Source organism: Ambystoma mexicanum, chromosome 10 (genome assembly GCF_040938575.1).
Source record: "Ambystoma mexicanum isolate Mex_15411 chromosome 10, UKY_AmexF1_1, whole genome shotgun sequence".
NCBI lineage: Eukaryota > Metazoa > Chordata > Amphibia > Caudata > Ambystomatidae > Ambystoma > Ambystoma mexicanum.
The window spans coordinates 77,594,872-77,619,151 of record NC_090932.1 but is presented as its reverse complement, the minus strand read 5'-3'; the positions used below and the strand labels follow the sequence as shown (position 1 = coordinate 77,619,151).

The following is a 24,280-nucleotide window of genomic DNA, read 5'->3' as shown; positions in this document are numbered from 1 at the left end:
TTATCTTCCACTGCATTCATAGTTTTTCAATCCCATGTTCCATCCCTGTTGCCCTGTGGGCGCTTTGAAACAGAATTGACTTACTGTATAAGCACCTAACAAATGCACAATAAATAAATAAATAAAGTCCCAGAGTAAACCGAGGTCTTACCTCTTTTCTACCCACTGGCTCCATTTGGTTTTATCGGGACGCAGCTTCCTGATTAGCAGTAAATGCTTCTTTGACCCCAATGCCATGTGGCTACCAAGGTAAGGCAATGTAATGTGTCATTTGTATAGTGCCTTTTCCCATTGACATGGTCTCAAAGTGCTGTAGGTGAAAGCCCTCAGGGGACCGAACTAAGAGGAGTTTAGAATGCGTGGGCCCCAATGATCGCAAATTGCTCTTAATGAGAGTAAACGCTTGAGTGTACGCAGAGCTCCTGGTTATCAATAACCCTTTGATTATAGGTTACTTATGGAAGGCCAGGTTCTATTGATCACATTTGTGGGGGGGAGGGCATGTGCATTGGTGATCACGCAGCAGCATGAGGTTGCATCCTCAGTTAAGAGATCCCTGTGGAAGCCGGTGGGCATGCAACCACAGAGGGCACAATCTATGCTGTCCCACCACCAGAGCCATTTTACAGTTGACTTACCCATCTGGTTCTTGTTGGGTAGGTAGTATGCATTCAGAGCCTGGGGTGGGAGGAGCCACCTGCAGAAAAACACCAATCAAAACACAACAACATTAGTGCTTTCGGGGGGCGGAGGGTTGTGGGTGGAGTTGACATGCATGCCTGACATTATCAGAAGCCAATATAAAATGAGTGACTGCTTCAATTAGTCTTTTATTGGCCGACGGCCACCAATTGGCACCCTTGGTGGCAGCTTCATTACTAATGGCCTGGGCTGAGTTAGCAGGGGTCTTATTGCCCCCTATCCCAATAGAGATGGGTTGGTGCAACATTAGCTGTGGTAATGCTGCCCTATGGTACCTCTAACTCCTCTGTGGCTATAAGGAGGGTCTCACATGTCGTTGTTGCCAATCCATGGCTAAGGTTCACAAAGAAAGGCTACAAATCTGCACAAAATGGTGCAGATCCCACATGCTCCACCCGTACTTCCGGAAAGGAACTCATTGGCTAGATCAATGGTGGCCAAACTGTACCCCCTGGAGGACTCCCCATTGAGGGCAGCTCATGCCTCCGCAGTTGCCAAACTGGATGTGCACAACCCAATCGCCACACGTGGACCATGCATCGGTCCACGCCTTGGATCAATAACCAGATTATTGCAAGTGTACGTATGCACGCATGCATCCTAATGCATCCGACCCTTTGCCCGTCCCACCAAATGCAATACTTTGCAGGTTATATAGGCTGCCATACCGTGTAAAGGCAGGTTTATATAGACTTGACAATTCAATTACAAAACTGGGCCTTGAAGAGGCAGCTGTCTGGGTCCTCTGTTACTGGGGTTATGCTACGTCCTTCATTTTCATGAGACTACACGTTTATTTATTTATTTTATTTTTTCATTTATACAGCGCGCATACAGCCCGGAGGCATCGAGGCGCTGTTACAGACCAGTTCTTTGCAGTATAAACAGGGGGAGAAAGACAGCAAACATGCAGGTGAGGAATAGGCAGGTGAACATTGTACGGAAACAACAGTCTTTTGAGGGCTTTTCGAAATACCAGTATGAGGGTTCCGCTCTAAGTGCGGGAGGCAGTGAGTTCCGCAGTTTGGCCGCAATGTACGGGAAGTAGGAACCACCGGCTTTAGCTCCTCTGACCTTGGGTTGAAGGAGTCGGTGGGCATAGGGGGTTCTTCTTGGCCTGGAAGACTGTGTTCTGGAGATTTTCATCGCAAGGTGTGGCAGAATTAGAAGGACATTTGTGGGTAATGGACAATGTTTTGAAGAGGGTACGCTTGCGAACGGGTGACTTGGGTTGACTTTAGGTTAGGACTACTATCGCTATTTTGGAAGACGTACCAGGCTTTCAACAACGAAGGGCTCTGGTGATTGTGAAGACAGAGCAGGCTGCCGTTGAACCAATAGACTTTCCTTGTCATCAATTCTCTCTAACGCTTTTTGGGAGCAAATATTGCATCCAATTTAGGATTTATTTGAAGTCCAGAGGGACACAAACTGTTAAATCCCAGAGGCATAATCCAAAAATCTGCCATCATGTGAGCTATGCAGCCTTCTTCATTAACGGGAGTGCACTCTCGGGAGGATAGCTCAGGGGCAACGTGCTCACCTTGGAAGCAAGCCGAACTGGAGCAACACAGGTTCGATCCCCGGGTCCGTGCTTAGAAACCTCTGGGTATTAAGCTTGTTATAAATCACCAATTACAATATTACACTCGTCTAGTAGACCTTCAAAGTATTTTGTAGTATGTAGAGGGTTCAATATAGGCAACAGAACCTACAATGTTTTAACACTATGCAAACTATCATCTATTGTCTGTTGTATTCATTCATCTTACTCAGTTCTTCAGACTTGACGTGTGTTTAAAAGGCGTCCACTGGTACCATTTCCTTGCCTGAAAACCTGCCACAATTGAATAACTCCTGCTGCTGTTCCTTCTTCCAAAATTCTTTCATGAGAAAATTTATCAGAACTAAATCAGCAATCGATTACTCTTGGGCCACGTTTTGAGCGCATGTGGCCTCGGTCACCAGCCATGACGCCTACCCAGCCTGCCAGGCTATGGCATGAGAATTAGATGGAATAGCCACACTGGCCACACCCACAATTTCCAGACAGGTGGGAGATCAGCCTTTGATGTCAGTGAAAGACACATAACCAACATTGATGTTGACTGGACTTCCATCCAGATACTGCTGTTGGCCCGCAATGACTAGTGGTCTTTTGAAAGCTTTGAAATTTGACAAGAGTTTTACACCTGAAGAAGCACTCATCGTGTCCATCCAGATGTGAGCCAGACCCTCAGGCATTTATGAAGGACCTTACACTTGATTACCTGCAAGCCTGCTCTCAGCACCCCCCTCAGGATATCACCATGGCTGCACTCATCACGTCCATCCATCTGTGAGCCAGACCATTGGGCCACGAGAAGGGACCTTAATCCAGGTGTCCAGAATGCCTGCTCCCTGCACCTCCATCCAAGCTATGGTTCCAGCCAATATGGCCGCACTTCTAGTCACATGATCTCTCTCCTTGGAAAATACTTACGTGGACTTGTCCACCTCCTGCCGGATCTTCTTCACCGAGAGCTTGATGTTGAACCTGATGCTGTTTAGGATGTTCTTGAAGTATTCCTTCTCGTGGACCTCAAACTGCAGGAAAGAGAAGAGGTAGATGTGGTCAGTGGAGCGCCTCACACTCGCCCTTCCTCTTACAGCACCGTTGTTCTCTGTCGCCCCACGTACTTCGTATTCCTTATCGATCGCCTCGGGCTTCAGCAGGAAGTCTGGGTACCCAATCATCACCATCATGTACTGCAGCTGAAAAAGAGAGGGGTTGAGTGGGTACCCTCCAGGATCAAGTCTACCCAACCCAAATCATGATCTACCTTAGATCACCACCCTACCCATCACAAACACGTATTTGATGCCTTTTTAGCATTTTGCTGTGCATGCCGCAGCAGTGGTATAGCTCATCATAACAAGGAACATCATCCAATCAGAAGCTTTCTGGTGATGGCCCTTCTCAGGGGAGAAGGTGGTGTGAGAGGTCGCCAATCCTGGCGCCCTAACCCATTCTCCATTAGTGAATGTTACTGTCCCCCATATTTTACAAGTCCTTCCAAGGTACCATCTGGGCCATGTGCATCCGGTCCCACCAGATCCCCAGCCGATTACCTTGGCTCTTGCAGCAGATTTGGTTTCTTTGTCCATCCAGTCCAGTTCATCCAACCTCTGATCCAGGATGTGTTTGATGTCCTCCACCAGCTGTTGCACCTGCTCAGCCAGATGATAAAAGAAGCAGTGTTTTCAGATGAAAAGTCATACTCACTATACAGTACCACAAGGCATGGCCATGTCCCACACTCAACATGGAACCACAGTACCCAAAGGGCATGGCCACGGCCCGCACTCAACACTGTAACACAGTACCCACAAGGGATGGCCATGGCCCACAGTCAGTACTGTACCACAGTACTCACAGGGCATGCTTTGTGAGTACTGTGGTAGAGTAGGGAGTGCAGGTCCCTGTTGTAGCGGACGCCCTTTGCATAGGAGACTAACAGCATGACCGTATTGATATTTTTGACTAAGTGAATGGTGACGTTATTGGTGTTGTAATGAATGACTTCATTTAAGATGCTATCCATGATGTCGTGTGTGGTGTCATTACCTGTGTATGGCGGGTCTGTGGCCCTGCAGTGCTTTCTGGGTGTGGTCTGGAGCCGTGCCTCAGGCACAGTAAATGTGCCCGAAGGGCCCCTGGCCATACACTTTGTGTGGTAAAACTGCCCGCAATGCACACGAGCATGGGATGCAGCCACTCTTAGCGGGCAAAGGGTACCTGCATGCACTCTCTGCAGCATCCATTGGCGCTGCCAGGGTCTGCGAGGGAGTAGCCAGCATATGCCCCCATAACCCTGCAAGGCACTGCTTAAATGTGTTCATGAACTCTGGCTGCTGCACCAAGGCTTCAGCCAGAGGTTCACTGTAATGGGGGTTTATAGACACCCGAGTTTAGTTTGGGAGCCTGGGCGCAGCACTTGCTGCACGCAAAGAAATCCCACTGTCTGCTTCTTTTCTCTCTGGCCTTCTAGTCCACTCCTCCCATCCCTACCCTACCTCACGCAAACCTTTTTCTTTTGTCCCTCAAGAGCAACTTATGTCTGCTTGAAACATGTTACAAAATCTCCAAAAAAATACATGTGTAGAAATTGCATAAGCCCCAACCGTTGGGTCAACTTAGACCCTCTCCCTAATGAAAATGATATACTGAACATCTACTCATGAAAAGGGTCCAGCATGACATGGCTTAGATGGCTGTCAGAGGGAACTAGTTCATTCTTGCATCCACCAATCACGTTCCTGCATAACCACTTCAATTTGGATCCAGGAACTGCCCGCAGACCCAGTGGAAGAAAGATCCTTATCATATTTTTAGCTCACTTTAAAAAAAACATTTTAAGAAAACCGCTGCAGGAAGTTTAATTAAACGAATTGAAGCTTTACGCTAGCCATATCTCCAGTTTGTAACCCAAGTTTTGGCATCAGTCGGGTTTTGGCCTATCCGTACGCAAGCATTCCTTGCTCAGATTTAAATGAGATTCTGTCTTTTTGGACCCACTCTATAACATTGGCCCTTCTTGCCATAACCCCACGAAATCCTAAAAAAAAAATTCAGCAGGTGCTGTATATTTTTGGGGAAAGTTTAATGTAGTTCAGTCCAAAGCGGTGAAATGAGTCCAGAGGGTCAACAATAGAGACCTCCCGCAAACCACCTATCTACTAGGGAGGTCCTTAAAACTATCTGAACAGAGCCACTACCACCGGCTGTCATTTTCAGGTTGCTGGATATTAATTCGTGCCTTTTGCCAGAGAGATCATAATTGTACTTATTTACAAGACATGTTATCTGTTACTATTCCATAAGCAGAAGCACCTTCAACGCCCCCAAACGCATGGCAATGATGTCGGTAAATAATTACCTCTAATTCATGGTATGATGTCCTCAATCTAGGCCTCAAAAACACTTTGCTTTTTATGTGCAATATGACACAACAAAGTGGGGCACACGTGCCAAAATGCTGCCTGGCGGTTCTAGTAACATGTACAAACCGTTCGCCTTTCGGTGTCATGGCTTGCTAGCGAAGTCAAGGCGACACGGCTACTAGTACAGAGGTGATGGGCGACTACAGGTAGAGCAGACATCAGACATAATAACCATGGTTTGAAATCAGTCCCGTGTTACCAAATAGGCAAAGTAGGCCCCGGCCTAGGGGCCCCCACTCCTTTTAGGGGCCCCGCAACAACGAATCAAAATAATATTGATTTGATTCATGAAAGAAAATGACAATCAAGCGTTCATAAATTGTTTCCAAAAGAGAGAAAAAAAATGAATCGACTCAAAGAAGCGAAAACTTTACATTTAAGACTCTATAGAGAAAATACTGTATTAATGTAATGTACCCATTGCAACGTAAAGTACGTAAACCAGAGACATCAGATTCGCATAACAGTTTCTCTCTTAAAAGCTCATCTTCTGGCAGCTGGCAGTTTGTAAAAATATCCGCTGCAAACTACTACATACGTGTAATGTACAATAGCGATGGTCATCTCCATCTGGTGGCCGGCGTGCACACTACTTAGTTCAATGTTATCCCACTAGAGCGTGCGCAGTGCCGTGCATAGGAAACCTCCAGAAACAAAGCTTTGTGTGATTTAGCATGCTGCAACAGTTCCCGCCGACACCAGACCTTAGTAGAATATTCACGATTAGAAGTTTCGAGAAAACCAGAGTTAAAGTAATTTGCGAGGGGGGCCCCTGAAATTTCGACTGCCTAGGACCCTCACCAGGCTTCAATCTGGCACTGTTTGAAATGATGTCCAAAGGTGGTGTGCATGGTGTTTTGTAAGATAATGAGGGATCTGGCATGTGGTGTTGGTGGGTAATGACATTTCTGCACATAAGACTGATGCAAAGTGAGTGTGACATCATGCAACCACTCAACGGACTCATGTCACTACTTCCTTGTAGGTACAACGAACCGCCCGCGCATGTAAACGCTTGTGGCAAGAGCGTTACGATTCGCCCTTTCCTGATCCGTGCTCGGCTTTGATCGCTCTGCACGGACTCTACGAGCAACGCAAAGGATCACAACCTCAAGCCCAACCCCTCGTTCCCTTATTTACAGGTGCAAACCTTCCATCATGTGTGTTTAGCCTCTCCTCGCCATTGCTTTCGCCTGCTGCCCCTTTCTATTGCCCCCAGAGGGCGTACGAGGTGTCACTTTCTGGACCAACTCTGAAGGACTGCCATGGTGGTGCTGGCGCAGTATGAAAAACCCCTAATTACAGTACAGCGAATACCGGAGAGGTTTCTAAGCACGGACCTGGGATTCGAACCTGTGTTGCTCTGCGTTGTCTGCAATAAGTTGTGTTCCATCATAAATGACACCATGGGAGTCCCAACTATGGAATCTTTGAAAAGAGGGTCAGGACGCTTTCTTGATGAATTTATTGTATTACATGTGTTACCAGAACCCCTCAATGGCTGTTTCGGAGCATGATGCTATCAATCTCAGGAGGACAGCTCAGGGGCAACGTGCTCGCCTTGGAAGCAAGACGACACACGGAGCAACACAGGTTCGATTAATAGTAAATCTAATACCAAATAATTATCTTTTTTGCACAGGCAACCACAGCAAATTGAGGCGACTACATGTGCTCGGTGACACTAAAAGTTGCACTTACAGCTGCTACATATTAAGAAAAGAGTTTCAAAACAAAGGATTAGTGAGAAAGTTTAATTTTCCAATGAACCTTTTTTCCTCGTGTTCCAAAAGGAGTGTGCACTATACTTCTCTTCGAAGTGCACGTGTTCTGTTACTGGGAGTTACATACATTTTTATTTAATTTCATATCTCTCACAAAACACTAACACCTGGAACATCCAGGGGCCAGGTCACAGAAGTTGTGCACCGGGGCAAGTCCAATTTTGCACTGTTTAATCGCAGGACAAAGAATTTTTAACTTTAAAACACACATGCTTTAAAAATAAATTGAGCCATGGAAAAGTTTTCCCTAGTGCTATACCAATTCCTATTGCCACTTGGGGTTGGTGGGTGAGGTGGGGAGAGGGAGAAGGAGAAGGAGAGAGAGAGGGAGGGGGCGAGGGAGAAGGAGAGAGAGAGAGAGGGAGAGAGGAGAGAGAGAGAGAGAGACATTATCCAAGAGTATCCAAACATCCCCCATGTTTGTGTATTCTTCAAAACATCTACATGCTGTTCAGGCTGTACTATATTTAAGTGTATTATTGTAATCGTTTGTTATTACTTTTCAACACTGAAACTAAGTCCCCCTAGCCTGAGCCGTCTGTGGTGGGCTGTTGGTCCTGGAGGAAGTGCACAGGGGAACCCCTGCACCACCCCGACATTCCCCAGGACTAAAGGCTAGGGCGGTCGCTGGGTCTCAGCTGGCTCAGCCCTTTTAGGAGATGCCCGTGGCAATCCCGGGCAATTGATGTATTGAGTCCACATCAACAGGCTGGGAGCAGCCAATGCTGGCAGAAGATGAGCCTCGCGGGTCGGGAACATATGCTGTATGGTGGCGAAAGGGGGGCTCCGGGGGGGAACGCAAAGCGTTTCCCCCCGGGATTATTTTGGCGCTGCACACGGCCAGCGAGTGGCCGTGGGGGGCAGAGCGCCTCCTTTGGGTATTTAAGGTTCCAGGGAACGTTCGGGAGGCAGGCGACGGTTGGACTTAGAGATTGTTCAGTCCTAGTCGCCTCCTCCCAAGCCTTCCCTGTTCTTGGGCCTGTGTGGGGTTTGTGAGTAGAAGTGAGGAGCAGGGTAGATAAGTATCAGCGGGTTGTTTGGGTAGGCAGTTTAGTAAAAAAAAAGTTTGTTGGGAATTTAGCCAGAGGTACTGTAAATAAGGTACCTCCAATTTCTTACCTTGATGTGGCCAGGGCGTTCAGCGGTCTTTCTTCTGGAGCCCTGCCGTGGCTCGGGGGGTTGCATTTGTCACAAATTAGTTGGTGGTTTGGAAGGAAAGATTTCTTCCATACCCGGGGGAGGTGTTTTGTTTAGGGCGGGGTGCGAGCAACGTGTCAGGCTCTTTTAATTTGTCCACAGCAGACAGTAGTGCCTCCGCTGCAGGGGTCCCGCTCCAGTTAGTTTGCAGTGCGTGTTGTTTTCCCAGCGCCTGCTTGTGAGTGCGGGCGCGGTAGCAGCTCCGTTTCATAGAGGGCAGTGCAGCTACCTTAAAGGGACCACATTGTTTTTCTGGGGGAGCGGTGCGGTACTGCTTGTTCGCCGCTAGGTGGCAGTGTGCACCGCAGTTTATTTAGCACTATTTTGTGCTTGTGGTTTGGGGATTTTTGCTCTGGGGAACTTGTCAAGGGAGTAGGGAGGGGGTGTTTACAAGGGCAGGCTATTCTAATAAGATTTAAAAAAAAAAAATAATAATAATAATAATAATAACCATAATATAAAAATTAAATAGGTAAGCATAATTCTGGGGTAATATTTGTCTGTTATTGATAATTGAATCTATTTAGGATAGCTTTATTGCTAAGCTCCCCCCTTTGCATTTTGTTTCTGGGATTTTCATTTTCTTTCAGGTACACAGTTCTAGGGGTACTGGTCCACGGGTAGGCACTGGCTCGGGGGCTAAGGGTAGCTATTTTAGCTTCAAGGTGCATATTTTAGTGCACATTAAGAATATTTAGTGCACAATGGTGGGACAGGGAGCAAGTAAGAAGGGGCTGGTGGATGATAGGTCTCTGAGGGGGGCGGTAGGGGAAATAACGGGAGAAGGGGAGTTAGGGAGGGATAGGCCCCTTTAGATGTGGGGGGAGGTAAGCACAATGGGGGAATGGCACGGGAAAGGATGGGGTGGTGCTGTTTGCACAAGCGAGCCACCCCGGGGGTACAGGTATTGAGCCTGGAGGGGCATGGCCCCGGGAGAAAGCGGGACGCCTGGAAAAGGGGTAAGGAGACGGTAGGGTCCAAGGGATAGTTAGGGAGGAAGTGGCTTTATTTAATTATTTATTTGTTAGGGGAAAATGAAAATGTTTAATTATTTAATTGGTTGTTTAAAATAGTTCTTTAGTCTGTAAGGCCATGGAGCCAGGTAAGCGTTTAATTGTAAGCTTTGGCCTGTGACATTAAAGCAAACTTTTCCACTTTTAAATGAGTCTGGGTTTTTGTGCAGTAAGCCAAAAGGGGGGCCCCGAGTGGCCGTGGGGGGCAGAGCGCCTCCTTGGGTATTTAAGGTTCCAGGGAAGGTTCGGGAGGCAGGCGACGGTTGGACTTGGAGATTGTCCCACCCTCCCACCCCTTTCTTTTGGGTTAAGTTTTTACGGGGATTTCTTTTTTGGTGTCTGTTAAGGAGCTATTGTCTGGTAGTTTTGTGTGACAGGTCTGGGCACTAGTGAAGTTGTAATGTAAAATTTCTGTTGCTGATGTGGCAGGTCAGTCTGGCTGCAGGTCATAGGAGGGGGGAGATTGGTGTAGAGGGGAGTTTGAGGGGTCCTGAAGTGTTTCTGGTTGCCGGGGGCAACGTTCAGGGAGACACACCCACTACAGCGGTCAGAGGAGAAACCTGTGCAACTCGCTCCTTGCCAGTGTCCCGGGTACGCAGATGGAAACAAAGATGGCGGCCGGGCCGCCAATAGTCTATGTATGGGTGGCCCGGTACTGAGGTGGAAAAGTATTATAATTGGGGGCTTTGTGGATTCAAGACTTGCCACTCCTGTACTGGTACTACATCAATCACAAGATAACGGGTTGGCCATTTCTGCACGGGGGTTGGGCGGAGGGGGGGGCTAAGCGGAGAGGCCATGACCTTGTGAAAGATTTGGATACTTCCAAAGTGACCTTTGTGGAAGGAGTTGGCCAGCGTGTTGTGCAGGAGGTTGCCAGAGACAAAGAGCAGCGGACGTCAGTGGAGGAGAAATGGCTGAGGCGAGGAGGAGTAGGAGGAAAGGACAAAGGGAGGTGGGAAGTAGAGAAAACAAAGGGTGGAGGAAGGACACTCGGAAAGGAGAAGAGGTATTTTTTGTATTTGGATTTAATTGAGGAAAGGGGATATAATTTTTGTTCAGAAATGAAGTACATTAACAAGTTTCCAGATGGCGGAGGCCTTCCTCAGAAAGGCACCTGTACAATAACACAAAGATGAGGCCAAGAGGTGAGACGGTTTATGAGGTGTACAAAAAGGGGAGGGTATAGACCAGGGACAAACCAAACAGAAGGTGGCGAGAGGCATTGGGAAGGGGGTTGGGAGAGTGGAGGAGGAGAACCGAGAGGCATTGGAAAGGGGGTTGGGTGAGTGGAGGAGTAGAACCGGGAGGCATTAGAAAGGGGGTTGGGTGAGTGGAGGAGGACCGCAAGGCATTAGAAGGGGGGTTGTGTGAGTGGAGGAGGAGAAACGAGGGGCATTAGAAAGGGGGTTGGGTGAGTGGAGGAGGAGAACCGAGGGGCATTAGAAAGGGGGTTGGGTGAGTGGAGGAGGAGGACCGCGAGGCATTAGAAGGGGGAATGGGTGAGTGGAGGAGGAGAACCGCAAGGCATTAGAAAGGGGGTTGGGTGAGTGGAGGAGGAGAACCGAGAGGCATTGGAAAGGGGGTTGGGTGAGTGGAGGAGGAGAACCGAGGGGCATTAGAAAGGGGGTTGGGTGAGTGGAGGAGTAGAACCGAGGGGCATTAGAAAGGGGGTTGGGTGAGTGGAGAAGGAGGACCGCAAGGCATTAGAAAGGGGGTTGGGTGAGTGGAGGAGGAGGACCGCAAGGCATTAGAAAGGGGGTTGGGTGAGTGGAGGAGGAGAACCGAGGGGCATTAGTAAGGGGGTTGGGTGAGTGGAGGAGGAGGACCGCAAGGCATTAGAAGGGGGGTTGGGTGAGTGGAGGAGGAGAACCGCGAGGCATTAGAAAGGGGGTTGGGTGAGTGGAGGAGGAGAACCGAGAGGCATTAGAAAGGGTGTTGGGTGAGTGGAGGAGGAGAACTGAGGGGCATTAGAAAGGGGGTTGGGTGAGTGGAGGAGGAGAACCGAGAGGCATTGTAAAGGGGGTTGGGTGAGTGGAGAAGGAGAACCGGGAGGCATTAGAAAGGGGGTTGGGTGAGTGGAGGAGGAGAACTGAGGGGCATTAGAAAGGGGGTTGGGTGAGTGGAGGAGGAGGACCGCGAGGCATTAGAAGGGGGAATGGGTGAGTGGAGGAGAAGAACCGCGAGGCATTAGAAAGGGGGTTGGGTGAGTGGAGGAGAAACGCGAGGCATTAGAAAGGGGGTTGGGTGAGTGGAGGACGAGAGTCGCGAGGCATTAGAAGGGGGTTGGGTGAGTGGAGGAGTAGAACCGGGAGGCATTAGAAAGGGGGTTGGGTGAGTGGAGGAGGAGGACCTCAAGGTATTAGAAGGGGGAATGGGTGAGTGGAGGAGGAGAACCGCGAGGCATTAGAAAGAGGGTTGGGTGAGTGGAGGAGGAGAACCGAGGGGCATTAGAAGGGGGGTTGGGTGAGTGGAGGAGGAGAACTGAGGGGCATTAGAAAGGGGGTTGGGTGAGTGGAGGAGGAGGACCGCGAGGCATTAGAAGGGGGAATGGGTGAGTAGAGGAGGAGAACCGCGAGGCATTAGAAAGGGGGTTGGGTGAGTGGAGGAGAAACGTGAGGCATTAGAAAGGGGTTGGGTGAGTGGAGGACGAGAGCCGCGAGGCATTCGAAGGGGGTTGGGTGAGTGGAGGAGTAGAACCGGGAGGCATTAGAAAGGGGGTTGGGTGAGTGGAGGAGGAGGACCGCAAGGTATTAGAAGGGGAGTTGTGTGAGTGGAGGAGGAGGACCGCTAGGCATTAGAAAGGGGGTTGGGTGAGTGGAGGAGGAGAACTGAGGGGCATTAGAAAGAGGGTTGGGTGAGTGGAGGAGGAGGAGGACCGCGAGGCATTAGAAGGGGGAATGGGTGAGTGGAGGAGGAGAACCGCGAGGCATTAGAAAGGGGGATGGGTGAGTGGAGGAGGAGAGCCGCGAGGCATTAGAAGGGGCGTTGGGTGAGTGGTGGAGGAGAGCCGCGAGGCATTAGAAAGGGGGTTGGGTGAGTGGAGGAGGAGAACCGAGAGACATTAGAAGGGGCGTTGGGTGAGTGGAGGAGGAGAACCACGTGCAAACCAAAGTAGGCGTGGGACGAGGAAACAAGAAGGCTGGGGAGAGGAACATTAGAGAGTAGTGGGGGAGATATTCAAAAGAGCAACCAGGAGCAGAAAAGGGAGGCACAAGGAGGAGAGCGGAGTGAGACATCAGGGGGAGATTGGAGGACATATTCGAGACAAAGAGGAGACCAGGAGGAGACACCTGGAGTCGGTGGAGAGGACATTATCAAGAGAAATGTGCATACAGGAAGGAGAAGTAAAGCGAAATATGGAAAGATATGCCAGAAGGAGGAAAAGAGGAAAGAGAGAGAGAGAGAGAGAGAGGGAGAGAGAGAGACAGAGAGAGAGAGAGAGAGAGAGAGAGAGAGGGAGAGAGAGAGAGACAGAGAGAGAGAGAGAGGGGGGAGAGAGAGAGATAGAGAGAGAGAGACAGAGAGAGAGATAACGGGGGAGAGAGAGAGAGAGAGAGAGACAGGGCGAGATAGGGAAAGAGAGAGAGAGAGGGGGGAGACAGAGAGAGAGAGAGGGAGAGAGACAGAGAGACAGAGAGACAGAGAGAGAGAGACAGAGAGAGAGAGAGAGAGAGACAGAGAGAGAGAGGGAGAGAGAGAGAGAGAGAGAGAGAGACAGAGAGACAGAGAGAGAGAGACAGAGAGAGAGAGAGAGAGGGGGGGAGAGACAGAGAGAGACAGAGAGCGACAGAGAGAGAGAGTGAGAGAGAGAGGTAGAGAGAGACAGAGAGAGAGACACAGAGAGAGAGAGAGAGAGAGAGAGAGAGACAGAGAGAGAGAGACAGAGAGAGAGAGAGAGAGAGGGATGCAAAACCTGAAATACTTCATTACAATTTTATCAGCGGTATTTCAGAGTTAAAATATGCTGCACTTATTTAATAAGCTGTGAAATGTGTATCTGAGTCAGTGTCTCTTTTGGAGAAAAGAATCGCCAGTCGCCAGGAAGGGCAGCTCTCTTGCAAGGAGTGCATTTTCACATCAAAATGTCACTGTTTTCTCCAGTCAGTGAAAAAGGCACCAACAATGCCCGTTTTTCTTCTGGGTTGGATATTTTGTCCCTAGTTGCATGTAAAAGCCCAGATAGCGGATCGTCCACATGCCTGAGGTTTTATGGAACCGGTGAGGCCCAGTAGTTTTGGTCCTCTATACTCTTCAAACCTCTGTGGCTGACCTGTCTCTTAACTAGGGTTGTGTCCCTAGACTTGAACTTATAGCCGAGGATCAGGTGTTAAGGTTCTGTTAATCAGCACCCCACTAACCAGAACCTGTCAATCATGGTAATAGTGCCATTAGGTTCATAAAATGCCAGATAACTACGTTTTGAAGCCAGATAACAGATTTGCTGTTCTGATCTTCACACCATCCCCTGCATGCAGAACCAAACCTCCACTCCATCTACCGGAAAGGGGGGGGGCAGCAGCTTTTCTGGAGAGCTTATATGTGGCTGCAAAGGCCATTGGTGGAGGTGGAAAGGTTATTGAGGTCATGAACTCTAGCCCGGTGCAACGTCCAGGTTGTGTATGTTAAAGGGTACATATATATTTTCTACACATGGGCCCACCATGGAGAAATCGTGAATATACATATTACAATCAGTGTTGCTTTATAACCTATTTGGACACCCAAGTACTCACGAAAAATCCCCAGGGGTCATTTAACTGGAACAACTATCTGTTTAGCAGGAAGCCAATATTTGGTTATGTTACTGCTCATTTACCTGGAACATCTGTTTTGGAGGAGATGGGTTTCGTCACTGAATCTCCTGGTCAGAAAGCCAGTATTTGGTTATGTTCTGTTAAGATGTTTTTGCACTGCACCAAAGCACCACTGTAGTGGTGTGAGCGGCCTAGGCTCACACGCACTGTGCCCACGCCAGGAGTAATCAGAGCTTTGCTTGCTCGTGGGTAGGAATTGTGCGAGGGAACATAAGAGGATAGGAAAGCAGGGAATTGACGCTACGATCACAGGGATGGAGGGAACGAGTGTGGGAGAATGTTTTGTGATAGCATGGGTATGTTCAGCCCTGTTAGATGGACTATGGTTCTGCAAAAGGGAGGAGGCTGATATGTCCTAAAGTGTTCTAATAATCGGGTAGTGCCTCCAAGGTAGATTTGGAGAATTGTGTGTTAATTTGCAATGTATTGCAATATTGGATGCGTGACGGGCTGAGGAGCGCGCTTGGGCAATGGTGGAAGTTGGCTCGATTATTTGCCCGGGCATCTCTATAATTTGTAGCCCAGGTCAGACTCCGGAATGTGACTGCCAAGATGGTTTCAGGCGTGGTGTAGGCAAGAACAGACTGTGTATACAGGTGAGTGCTGTTGGTAACAGAAGGTGAGGGACAGGGGTGGTCAAACAAGTTCAGTGAACTGAAAATCTAAGTGGCAAAAACATTATTATTAAGAGTTTGTTCGGTTTTATTTTAGTTTACGGTGTGATAGCCGGTCCCTTAGTTGGGAGGAGGCTTTCAAAGTAAAGTAATGCAAACTCGTGTACAGTGAGCAAACGCACCCTTAGCTCAGTGTACAGGCCGTTGCCATTGTACAGTGTGACAGTCGAACATGGATGTGAGACACACAGGGCAGGTAGGTAGCGAGGGGAGGGCCAGATGTCTGTCCTTCTGTATATAGTGATAGTCTAGCGCTCATCTGTGTGAAATGTTTTCATGAGGCAAGTATGTCTTTGGCTCAGATTATCTGGCATATTTAATTATCAAGGACCATTGGGTCCCCGCTGGTTCCAGATGACAGGGAATGTGACATGGTCCTAACGGTTGTACTGCATTGAGGGTCCAGTCTGATGCAGAAAGACTCTGATTGAGTTCCAGTGGGTAGGACCCATAAGTGAGAATGCACCTCCAATTCCAGAGCATGGCAGAGACATGGAAGAAAGAGTGTGTGGAAGAGGAGGTCAGGGAGAGACAGAAAGAAACAGAGCGAGGGAATGAGAGAGAAAGAGAGGGGGAGACAGGGATGGAAAGATGATAAGGGGGATACATTGGAGGGAGACGCGGGTAGAGGAATGCAGTTAAACAAAGAGAGGGCGATAGAGAGACAGAAAGAGAACAGAGTGCCCCTTCTAGAGAGATCGTGGACATACAGGGTAAACACCAAGCAAATGAAAAGACAGACTGAGAAAGAGTGCGAGAGACGTGTATACATAGTGAGAAAAGAGAGGGCGATAGAGAGACAGAAAGAGAACAGAGTGCCCCTTCTAGAGAGACCGTGGACATACAGGGTAAACACCAAGCAAATGAATAGAGAGACCGAGAAAGAGTGCGAGAGACGTGTATACATAGTGAGAAAAGAGAGGGCGATAGAGAGACAGAAAGAGAACAGAGTGCCCCTTCGAGAGGGACCGTGGACATACAGGGTAAACACCAAGCAAATGAATAGAGAGACCGAGAAAGAGTGCGAGAGACGTGTATACATAGTGGGAAAAGAGAGGGCGATAGAGAGACAGAAAGAGAACCGAGTGCCCCTTCTAGAGAGATCGTGGACATACAGGGTAAACACCAAGCAAATGAATAGACAGACCGAGAAAGAGTGCGAGAGACGTGTATACATAGTGAGAAAAGAGAGGGCGATAGAGAGACAGAAAGAGAACAGAGTGCCCCTTCGAGAGAGACCGTGGACATACAGGGTAAACACCAAGCAAATGAATAGACAGACCGAGAAAGAGTGCGAGAGACGTGTATACATAGTGGGAAAAGAGAGGGCGATAGAGGGACAGAAAGAGAACAGAGTGCCCCTTCTAGAGAGATCGTGGACATACAGGGTAAACACCAAGCAAATGAATAGAGAGACCGAGAAAGAGTGCAAAGAAAGGCGACAGACGTGTATACATAGTGCGAAAAGAAAGGGTGATAGAAAGAGAGCGTGAGAAAAAAGTTCCCCGCAAAGAAAGAGAGAGAGAAAGAGAGGGAGAGGAAATGGAGGAAAAAAATAGCTAACGAATAGACAGGCAAAGAGCGCAGTAAAGGCGAGAAGGCAAGAGAGAGACGCAGAGAGGGGAGAGACAGGTGGGGGGGGGTGCACAGACCTCTAAACTTGCCTTTTTCTCAATATCTCTGTCTGCATTATCTCCAAAAAATAACGAGCAGGGCACTGGACACACGCAAGAATAACCGTGGTGCCCAACAGAATACAAAACCGCCCCGATCTATGTGCAGGAGAAGCAGCTGCAAAGCTTATTTGTGAACTGAAAGCAAAACATAGGGCGTAAACCCAAACCATCTATTTCCAACACGCTGTTCCGCCCAAATAATCACCTCCTTTAGTGGCCCCTGGAACGGCACAGATTAGATGTGTCTGCTGGACGGGAGCCATGCTCACATGCCATGCCTCTTTATGACCACTAGATGGCAGCCGTTCTCTGTTCTAGAGATCGTCCTGCCGAACACGGGAACTGGAGCGGGTGAATGTATGTACGGCCGAGAGTAAGTGGCCAGGCTTTAAGCGAATATGTTCGGATATTTTGGATTGTTCCAGATTAGGGCGGACAAAAACGAACTTTACAGTGAGAAGTAAACCGCAGAAATCCCGAAATCGGCGAAAAGCCACTGCCCTGCTAAATATTTTCCCTGGCTGGAGATGCGCCTAGAGACCTAGACTGACATTTCTAGGTGGGTGGGGGTTTGGGGGCGGGGAAGGGGTGAGGGAGGGCTAACCGTTGAAGTGTTGGGGGAGGCACGAACACCAGAGACCTTAGGGGAGCGGTACACTTACTCGTGTGGGGGTATTTAACTGATTTACACATTCTAATGAGACGCTTCTGGTGAAGCTTCAATGTTACAAGCAGTTAACTCTCTTCTTCACATCTGAAACCACGCACTTTAGAACTGCCGTGAGAATGAACCGTTTCCTGCCCCACCCAATCCTTCCAATAACTCCCCTGACATGCAATGACTAATCCTCCATCACCATTTCAATTGGCTAAATATGCCCGCATGCTGGGTCTTTGTTAACTGTGCGGCCGCAGACACCGTTTATTGTCTGTGTCCTGTCCCGGCACTCTACCTCAGCCAGGTCAAGTCAACATACCCTCAATATTTCAGGTGGGGCGGGGGGGGGGGCTAAAGCCCATCTGACCAATGGCTGTTGCGCCACTGCCCCTGGCCCCCAATGGTGTCCGGCCTTACCCTCCCCACCGCCCACCCTCACCCAGATCAGAGGAATACTATTGAAGTCTATGAGTCTATGAGTGGTGTGATATGTCCGTCCGTGATATTAATATATATGGACGGTATTCACATTTCCCTTCTAGCAAACGCTAATCGGGGCGAAACATGTCTGTAATTGTTTAGGCAACATCAGCTTTAGGCCACTGTGAAGCAAACTTACAGTGTCTTGCAATGCAGACATCAAAGGGATGGGGAAAGCCTGGTTCAGGCCAAGGTGAAACAGACATCCAGTGGCTGGGATGGCAGACATTCACGTGGTGTGCAAGGGCAGATTTGGGCTTCCGTGGAGCAGACTTCCAGTGGCTAATGAAGCAGACATCCACAGGGTGGGTAAGTTCAGGATGAGGTCTCCATAAGCCAGACATCCAGTGGCTGGGATGGCAGACATCTACAGGGTGGGTAAGGTCAGGATGAGGTCTCCATAAACCAGACATCCAGTGGCTGGGATGGCAGACATCCACAGAGTGGGTAAGGTCAGGATGAGGTTCCCATAAACCAGACATCCAGTGGCTGGGATGGCAGACATCCACAGGGTGGGTAAGGTCAGGATGAGGTCTCCATAATCCAGACATCCAGTGGCTGGGATGGCAGACATCCACAGGGTGGGTAAGGTCAGATGTAGGCTCTGTGAAGCAGACATCCACAGGGTGGTGGTCGGAATTAGGCCATCAGAAAAAAGAACTGCGGCTCAGAGATGGAAATATAAGCCACCATGAAGTCACATGACCATATTACAGAAGCTGTGTACTGGGGTTAAGTGCAACTCTGCCCAGTATTAGGACACACTTTGCCCTGGTGCAAAAATGCATTGAAAGAATAGATTTTAAAACTAGGGTAGTTTTAGGGCAGTGCCACTACTGTGCCAAATTGCACTAGCACAAGTGCCCTGTTTCTGTAATAAGTAAGGCCCAAGGACATCTATTTTTTAATTTTGTAGATCTTTAAACATGTCACCTGGTGGACTCTTCCCACGCCCCCATATGGTGCAGACACGTTTCCCGGGGGTAGTACCGGATATTCTATGTGAGATGAACGTTGAAGGACCACCGGTCTCACAATGCTTTGTCTGTTCACAAATGCACTGGGTTCTGCTCAGGATACTTGGTTGTGACCTTGCGCTGACTCGCTTTGCCACATTGAGTTTGAACGTACATACCTCACTCGGGCACTTTCCGGCTATACTGACTGTGTGGCTTTTATGGGAGGATAGCTCAGGGGCAACGCACGCTCGCCTTGGAAGCAAGACGACGCAGAGCAACACAGGTTCGATCCCGGGTCCGCGCTTAGAAACCTCTGGGTATTAAGGGCGTTAATAACCAATTCCAATTGGACAAAGCCTGGGCTTCTTTGACTATTTTGAGGGATTGTGCAATGGAGTTTCCCTTTATTCGCAGTGTCTACAAGGACCACCAGCAGCACCCGCACCTTGGCCTTGCTGGAAGAAGAGAAGTGCTCCTCCACGAAGAGGGCGCCCAGCGCCATCCCGAAGTGCTTGTTGGCCTGGCTCAGGCACATCTTGCCCAGCTCCACCTGCTTCTCCGTGCCCTCCATGTCCTTGGAGAGCTCGTGGATGGCGTCGCGGAACGGCGTGGAGAGGTGCTCGCTCAGGACCACCACGATGCGCCACAGCATGTAGTTGTGCAGGATCCTGGAAGCCAGTGGGGAGAAGACAAAGGAGATACGGGTTAGTTGAGGCGTTGGCAGGCTACAGCCCAGCAGGGGGCACAATGCAATCTCAACACCATCACATTTGTATTACCCCATTCTACCCCCTTCCCAAGTGTACTCCTGCTTCTTCAGGACCACCTCCCCCCAAGACCATCAAGCTCCACTTCCCATGTGTGTTGGCACCCTAAAATAATTAGGGATGCACTATGACAGGGGGATGGATGCCTCTCGAACCTTTTGTATTGGGGGAACCTGTTCGGAAACACACTCTGTCCTATTGAAGGAGGTACTTTCAGGGAAAGCCCACTCTTTTGCAGGCGTGGACTTGGCGGCAAGGGCATGGATCTGCCACCCGGCCTCTGGACTTAGAGGATACCAGAGGGCACACAGGCCCAGAACCCTCAGGGCTGGTGCTGTGCCATCCTCCTGCTGTGGGCCTGGCCCAGAAGATGGCATTCAGCAGTACCTGGAAACACACTCTATACTCATGACAGACATCTCTATCCACACACAGGTGCAGCAGATTCACCCTCAAGTGTCTCCCTAGAAGAGGGGTCTGCAACCTTCGGCTCTCCAGGGGTTTGGACCACAAGGACATTCACCCTAGCCACCACAGTCAATGATGAGGGATCATGGGAGTCGTAGTCCAAAACATCTGGGGAGCTGCATAGTTATTGAATGCGAGTGCTAACACCGGCATAGTTGTTGCTCAGTGCCGACATATTTACAGAAGCAGGTCTAAGGCAGTGGAGCTATCTCACGGGGTGCTCCGGTCTGAGGGGTTCTTGCCTTATGACACACATCTCGTCAAGGTGCGTTGCACAGCAGGGCGGCCCCCCTTCAGATAGATCACTTTACAGAGCAAATCTTCCAAGTGCAAGCCTCAGAAATTAGAGCAACACCATATAAAAACACATGAAATACACAGGTTTATGCCTTAACCTGCTGAGCTGTCTCTCGGGTCACGTGCCTGAGACAGCAGAGCTGTACCCTAGGTAACAAGAGGTTGATAGAAAGGTATCTTTGATAGTGAAGTTTTGCATCATACTGCACAGATATTGCAGGCTCATTCCTGAGGCAGCAGTGCTATCCCTCACCTGCACAGAACTTCGACACTCAGATATAAGAGAGTGGAGCGCTCCGTCACCTACACATACCACACAGACGTAGAGCCCAGACAGCAGAGCTGTCCCTTACTTATATGGCGCATACTGAAGACTGCAAAACTCTCCCCTTGCAACAGACATCTCGAAAGCTTAGACCTAAGACAACAAACGTTCCCACCCTTATACAGACTAAGACAGCGTAGCTATCGATAACCAATGCAGAACTTTAGGCTAAAATCTAAGACCGCAAAGTTCTGTCTCATCCAAACAGACTTCCCAGGTGGAACCCTAAAGGAGCTCATTTAATATAACATCGTAATTTGACAGCAGTGACCTCGTACGTTTGTACCGAGGCGGAGCCAGCTCGCGGCTGCCAAATGTTGGTCATTTCCAGTGCGCCGCCGCGTGTGACCTCGTATGTTTGCACTGAGGCGAAGCCAGCTCGCGGCTGCCAAATGTTGGTCATTTCCAGTGCGCCGCCGCGTGTGACCTCGTATGTTTGCACTGAGGCGGAGCCAGCTCGCGGCTGCCAAATGTTGGTCATTTCCAGTGCGCCGCCGCGTGTGACCTCGTATGTTTGCACTGAGGCGGAGCCAGCTCGCGGCTGCCAAATGTTGGTCATTTCCAGTGCGCCGCCGCGTGTGACCTCGTATGTTTGCACTGAGGCGGAGCCAGCTCGCGGCTGCCAAATGTTGGTCATTTCCAGTGCGCCGCCGCGTGTGACCTCGTATGTTTGCACTGAGGCGAAGCCAGCTCGCGGCTGCCAAATGTTGGTCATTTCCAGTGCGCCGCCGCGTGTGACCTCGTATGTTTGCACTGAGGCGGAGCCAGCTCGCGGCTGCCAAATGTTGGTCATTTCCAGTGCGCCGCCGCGTGTGACCTCGTATGTTTGCACTGAGGCGAAGCCAGCTCGCGGCTGCCAAATGTTGGTCATTTCCAGTGCGCCGCCGCGTGTGATCTCGTATGTTTGCACTGAGGCGGAGCCAGCTCGCGGCTGCCAAATGTTGGTCATTTCCAGTGCGCCGCCGCGTGTGACCTCGTATGTTTGCACTGAGGCGGAGCCAGCTCGCGGCTGCCAAATGTTGGTCATTTCCAGTGCGCCGCCGCGTGTGACCTCGTATGTTTGCACTGAGGCGAAGCCAGCTCGCGGCTGCCAAATGTTGGTCATTTCCAGTGCGCCGCCGCGTGTGACCTCGTATGTTTGCACTGAGGCGGAGCCAGCTCGCGGCTGCCAAATGTTGGTCATTTCCAGTGCGCCGCCGCGTGTGACCTCGTATGTTTGCACTGAGGCGGAGCCAGCTCGCGGCTGCCAAATGTTGGTCATTTCCAGTGCGCCGCCGCGTGTGACCTTGTATGTTTGCACCGAGGTGGAGCCAGGTCGCTGCTGGCAAATGTTGGTCATTTCCAGTGCGCCGTGCAAATGTGTAAAGCCGGCAGGCTTCATAGGGATCCCCAGCATTTGCGCTGGCATGAAAAAGCTCCCCGGCTCAAATGCTTGGGCATTTGTATGCAGAGAGGAAAGGAGGCAGAGGAAACGCAAGTGGCGTTCCGCCCTTCCTCTCCGCTATGCAAATGAATGAACCTGTTGCGTGGCGTGACCGAAAGGCAGAAAAGCCCTATGCAAGGCTTTTACGCCTTTTATTCACGTTACGCCACTGACCAACATGAGCCTCAAAATGCCAGTGACATCCCTCACCAAACAGGTTGAAAGTTAGTTTTTGAGAGGAGCGCACGATTGGGACAAGGAACTATGGGAAGTCCTGCAACAAAAGGATCACTGACACCCCTTCCCACTATTGCGCTCCCTTATTCATGGTGAAGACCACCAATGGGGGTCTCCCTTACAAGAAGACATGCAAAATACTCCAGCAGCGCAGTATTCTGTAACACCCCCCTCCCCCGCCCTACGCAAACTAGTGCGACATTGGGGAAGCGGTGCTAGTGATGGGGGTCACACTGGGACCCCCCACACCCACTGGGAGCCAGTCTAAGACCACCAACTAATTTCACGTACACAGGAAAGCCTATAGCAGAGGCCAAGACCGAGCAGTGCTGTAGAAAAGTGCAGCCCCTCATGGCTTTCCCACCACCCTTAGGAATGAGCTCGATTGATTCGAGACACACATGCACGCGCACGCCCATGGCAAATGATGTAATGCCCGCTCCCTCCCCCTTGTCCACGAAGAAACAACTGTCAGGCACAGAGAGCCTCAAATCAAGTTACTCCGGGTGGGAGCTGTGGGGGGAGGTCAAATGATGTCAGGGATGATCAGATCTCTTGGGTCTGCCTGATGAAGATGAACAATCACTGAGGATGATGATGGAAGCAGAAGGGAAACACTCTCTCCCAATCAGCAGCACACTGCACTTTAAGCGCTTGAGATCAAGAGCAAGTGCCATAGATTCAGAGGCGGGGCTGGGCTTCAGGGAAATAATGGGGAGATAAAGCACGACTGGGCAGGGAAAGAGTGGCTCCACGGTACGTGTGACTGACTTAGCCCAGCCCGCCAGCCTTTCAGGGAAAGGACCTGATTGAACATGGGTTTATTGGGCAAGGTGGTAGTCTTTTTCAAGCCACACCCAGAGAGAGCTATTTGGGGGCAGACACCCTCTGCAATAAAATATATCATGCCAAGAAGCAAAGGCGGCCAGGGACCAGGGAAGCTACTGAGGCCAAGGATTGGTGGCATTCCATTAGGCCGCCTAGGCCTCAGCACATGGCATACAGTACTCATCGGAGGCAATACTCATGGGAGGCAGTACTCATGGAATAGAGTACTTATGGGAGGCAGTACTCATGGAATACAGTACTCATGAGAGGCAGTTCTCGTGGGAGGCCGTACTGATGGAATACTGTACTCATGGGAGGCATTACTCATGGAATACAGTACTCATGGGAGGCAGTACTCATGGGAGGCAGTACTCGTGGGCGGCAGTACTCGTGGGCGGCAGTACTCATGAAGGCAGTACTCATGGGAGGCAGTACTCATGGGAGGCAGTACTCATGGAATACAGTACTCATGGGAGGCAGTACTCATCTACTAGATGGGCCTCATTCCGAGTCGGGCGGTAGTGGATACCGGACACCGGTAAGGAGACCGGTGCCAGTAATCCCCTACCGCCCGATTCCGAGGTCCCCTAATGGGACCCGTAAGGTACGTTTGGTTGGACCAAACGTCCCTTACGGGTCCCGTTAGGGGACCAGGGCGCAAATAACGGTCTTGCCATTCGTGAGCCAGTTATTTGCACCCTCCCCATTCCCATTGAGCCCTATTGGGGCTCAAATGGGAATGAGGAATGGTGTGTCCAATGGTGACTTACCGGTCCCTCCAAGGTCGGAATGGACCGGTAAGTCCCCATTGGACAACACCAGTGCCGGACCCGTTATTGGAGGCAGACATGGCGCAAAAAGCGCCATGACTACCTCTAATCTCGGAATGAGGCCCGATGTTCTCCAGAGGGGTAATTGTCTGGCATCTTACCTTCACGTGCTGCACCTGTTCTTCTTTTCGGAGGACCGCCATCATGAGATCATGTGGAGGG

General features: G+C 50.0%; 1 protein-coding gene across 2 annotated transcripts in view; it reads right to left on the bottom strand.

Annotated features, from left to right (window-relative positions):
- The window catches only part of ECEL1 (endothelin converting enzyme like 1), a 435,867-nt gene that overhangs the window by 88,661 nt on the left and 322,926 nt on the right, over nt 1–24,280 (bottom strand). For both annotated transcript variants that reach the window (XM_069617545.1, XM_069617544.1), the window contains exons 7-11: nt 19,389–19,611; nt 3,814–3,912; nt 3,382–3,456; nt 3,185–3,288; nt 639–697 (exon numbers count right to left, since the gene is read on the bottom strand). In XM_069617545.1, the coding sequence (XP_069473646.1) occupies nt 639–697; nt 3,185–3,288; nt 3,382–3,456; nt 3,814–3,912; nt 19,389–19,611 (560 nt within the window). The remainder of the gene's footprint in view (nt 1–638; nt 698–3,184; nt 3,289–3,381; nt 3,457–3,813; nt 3,913–19,388; nt 19,612–24,280) is intronic.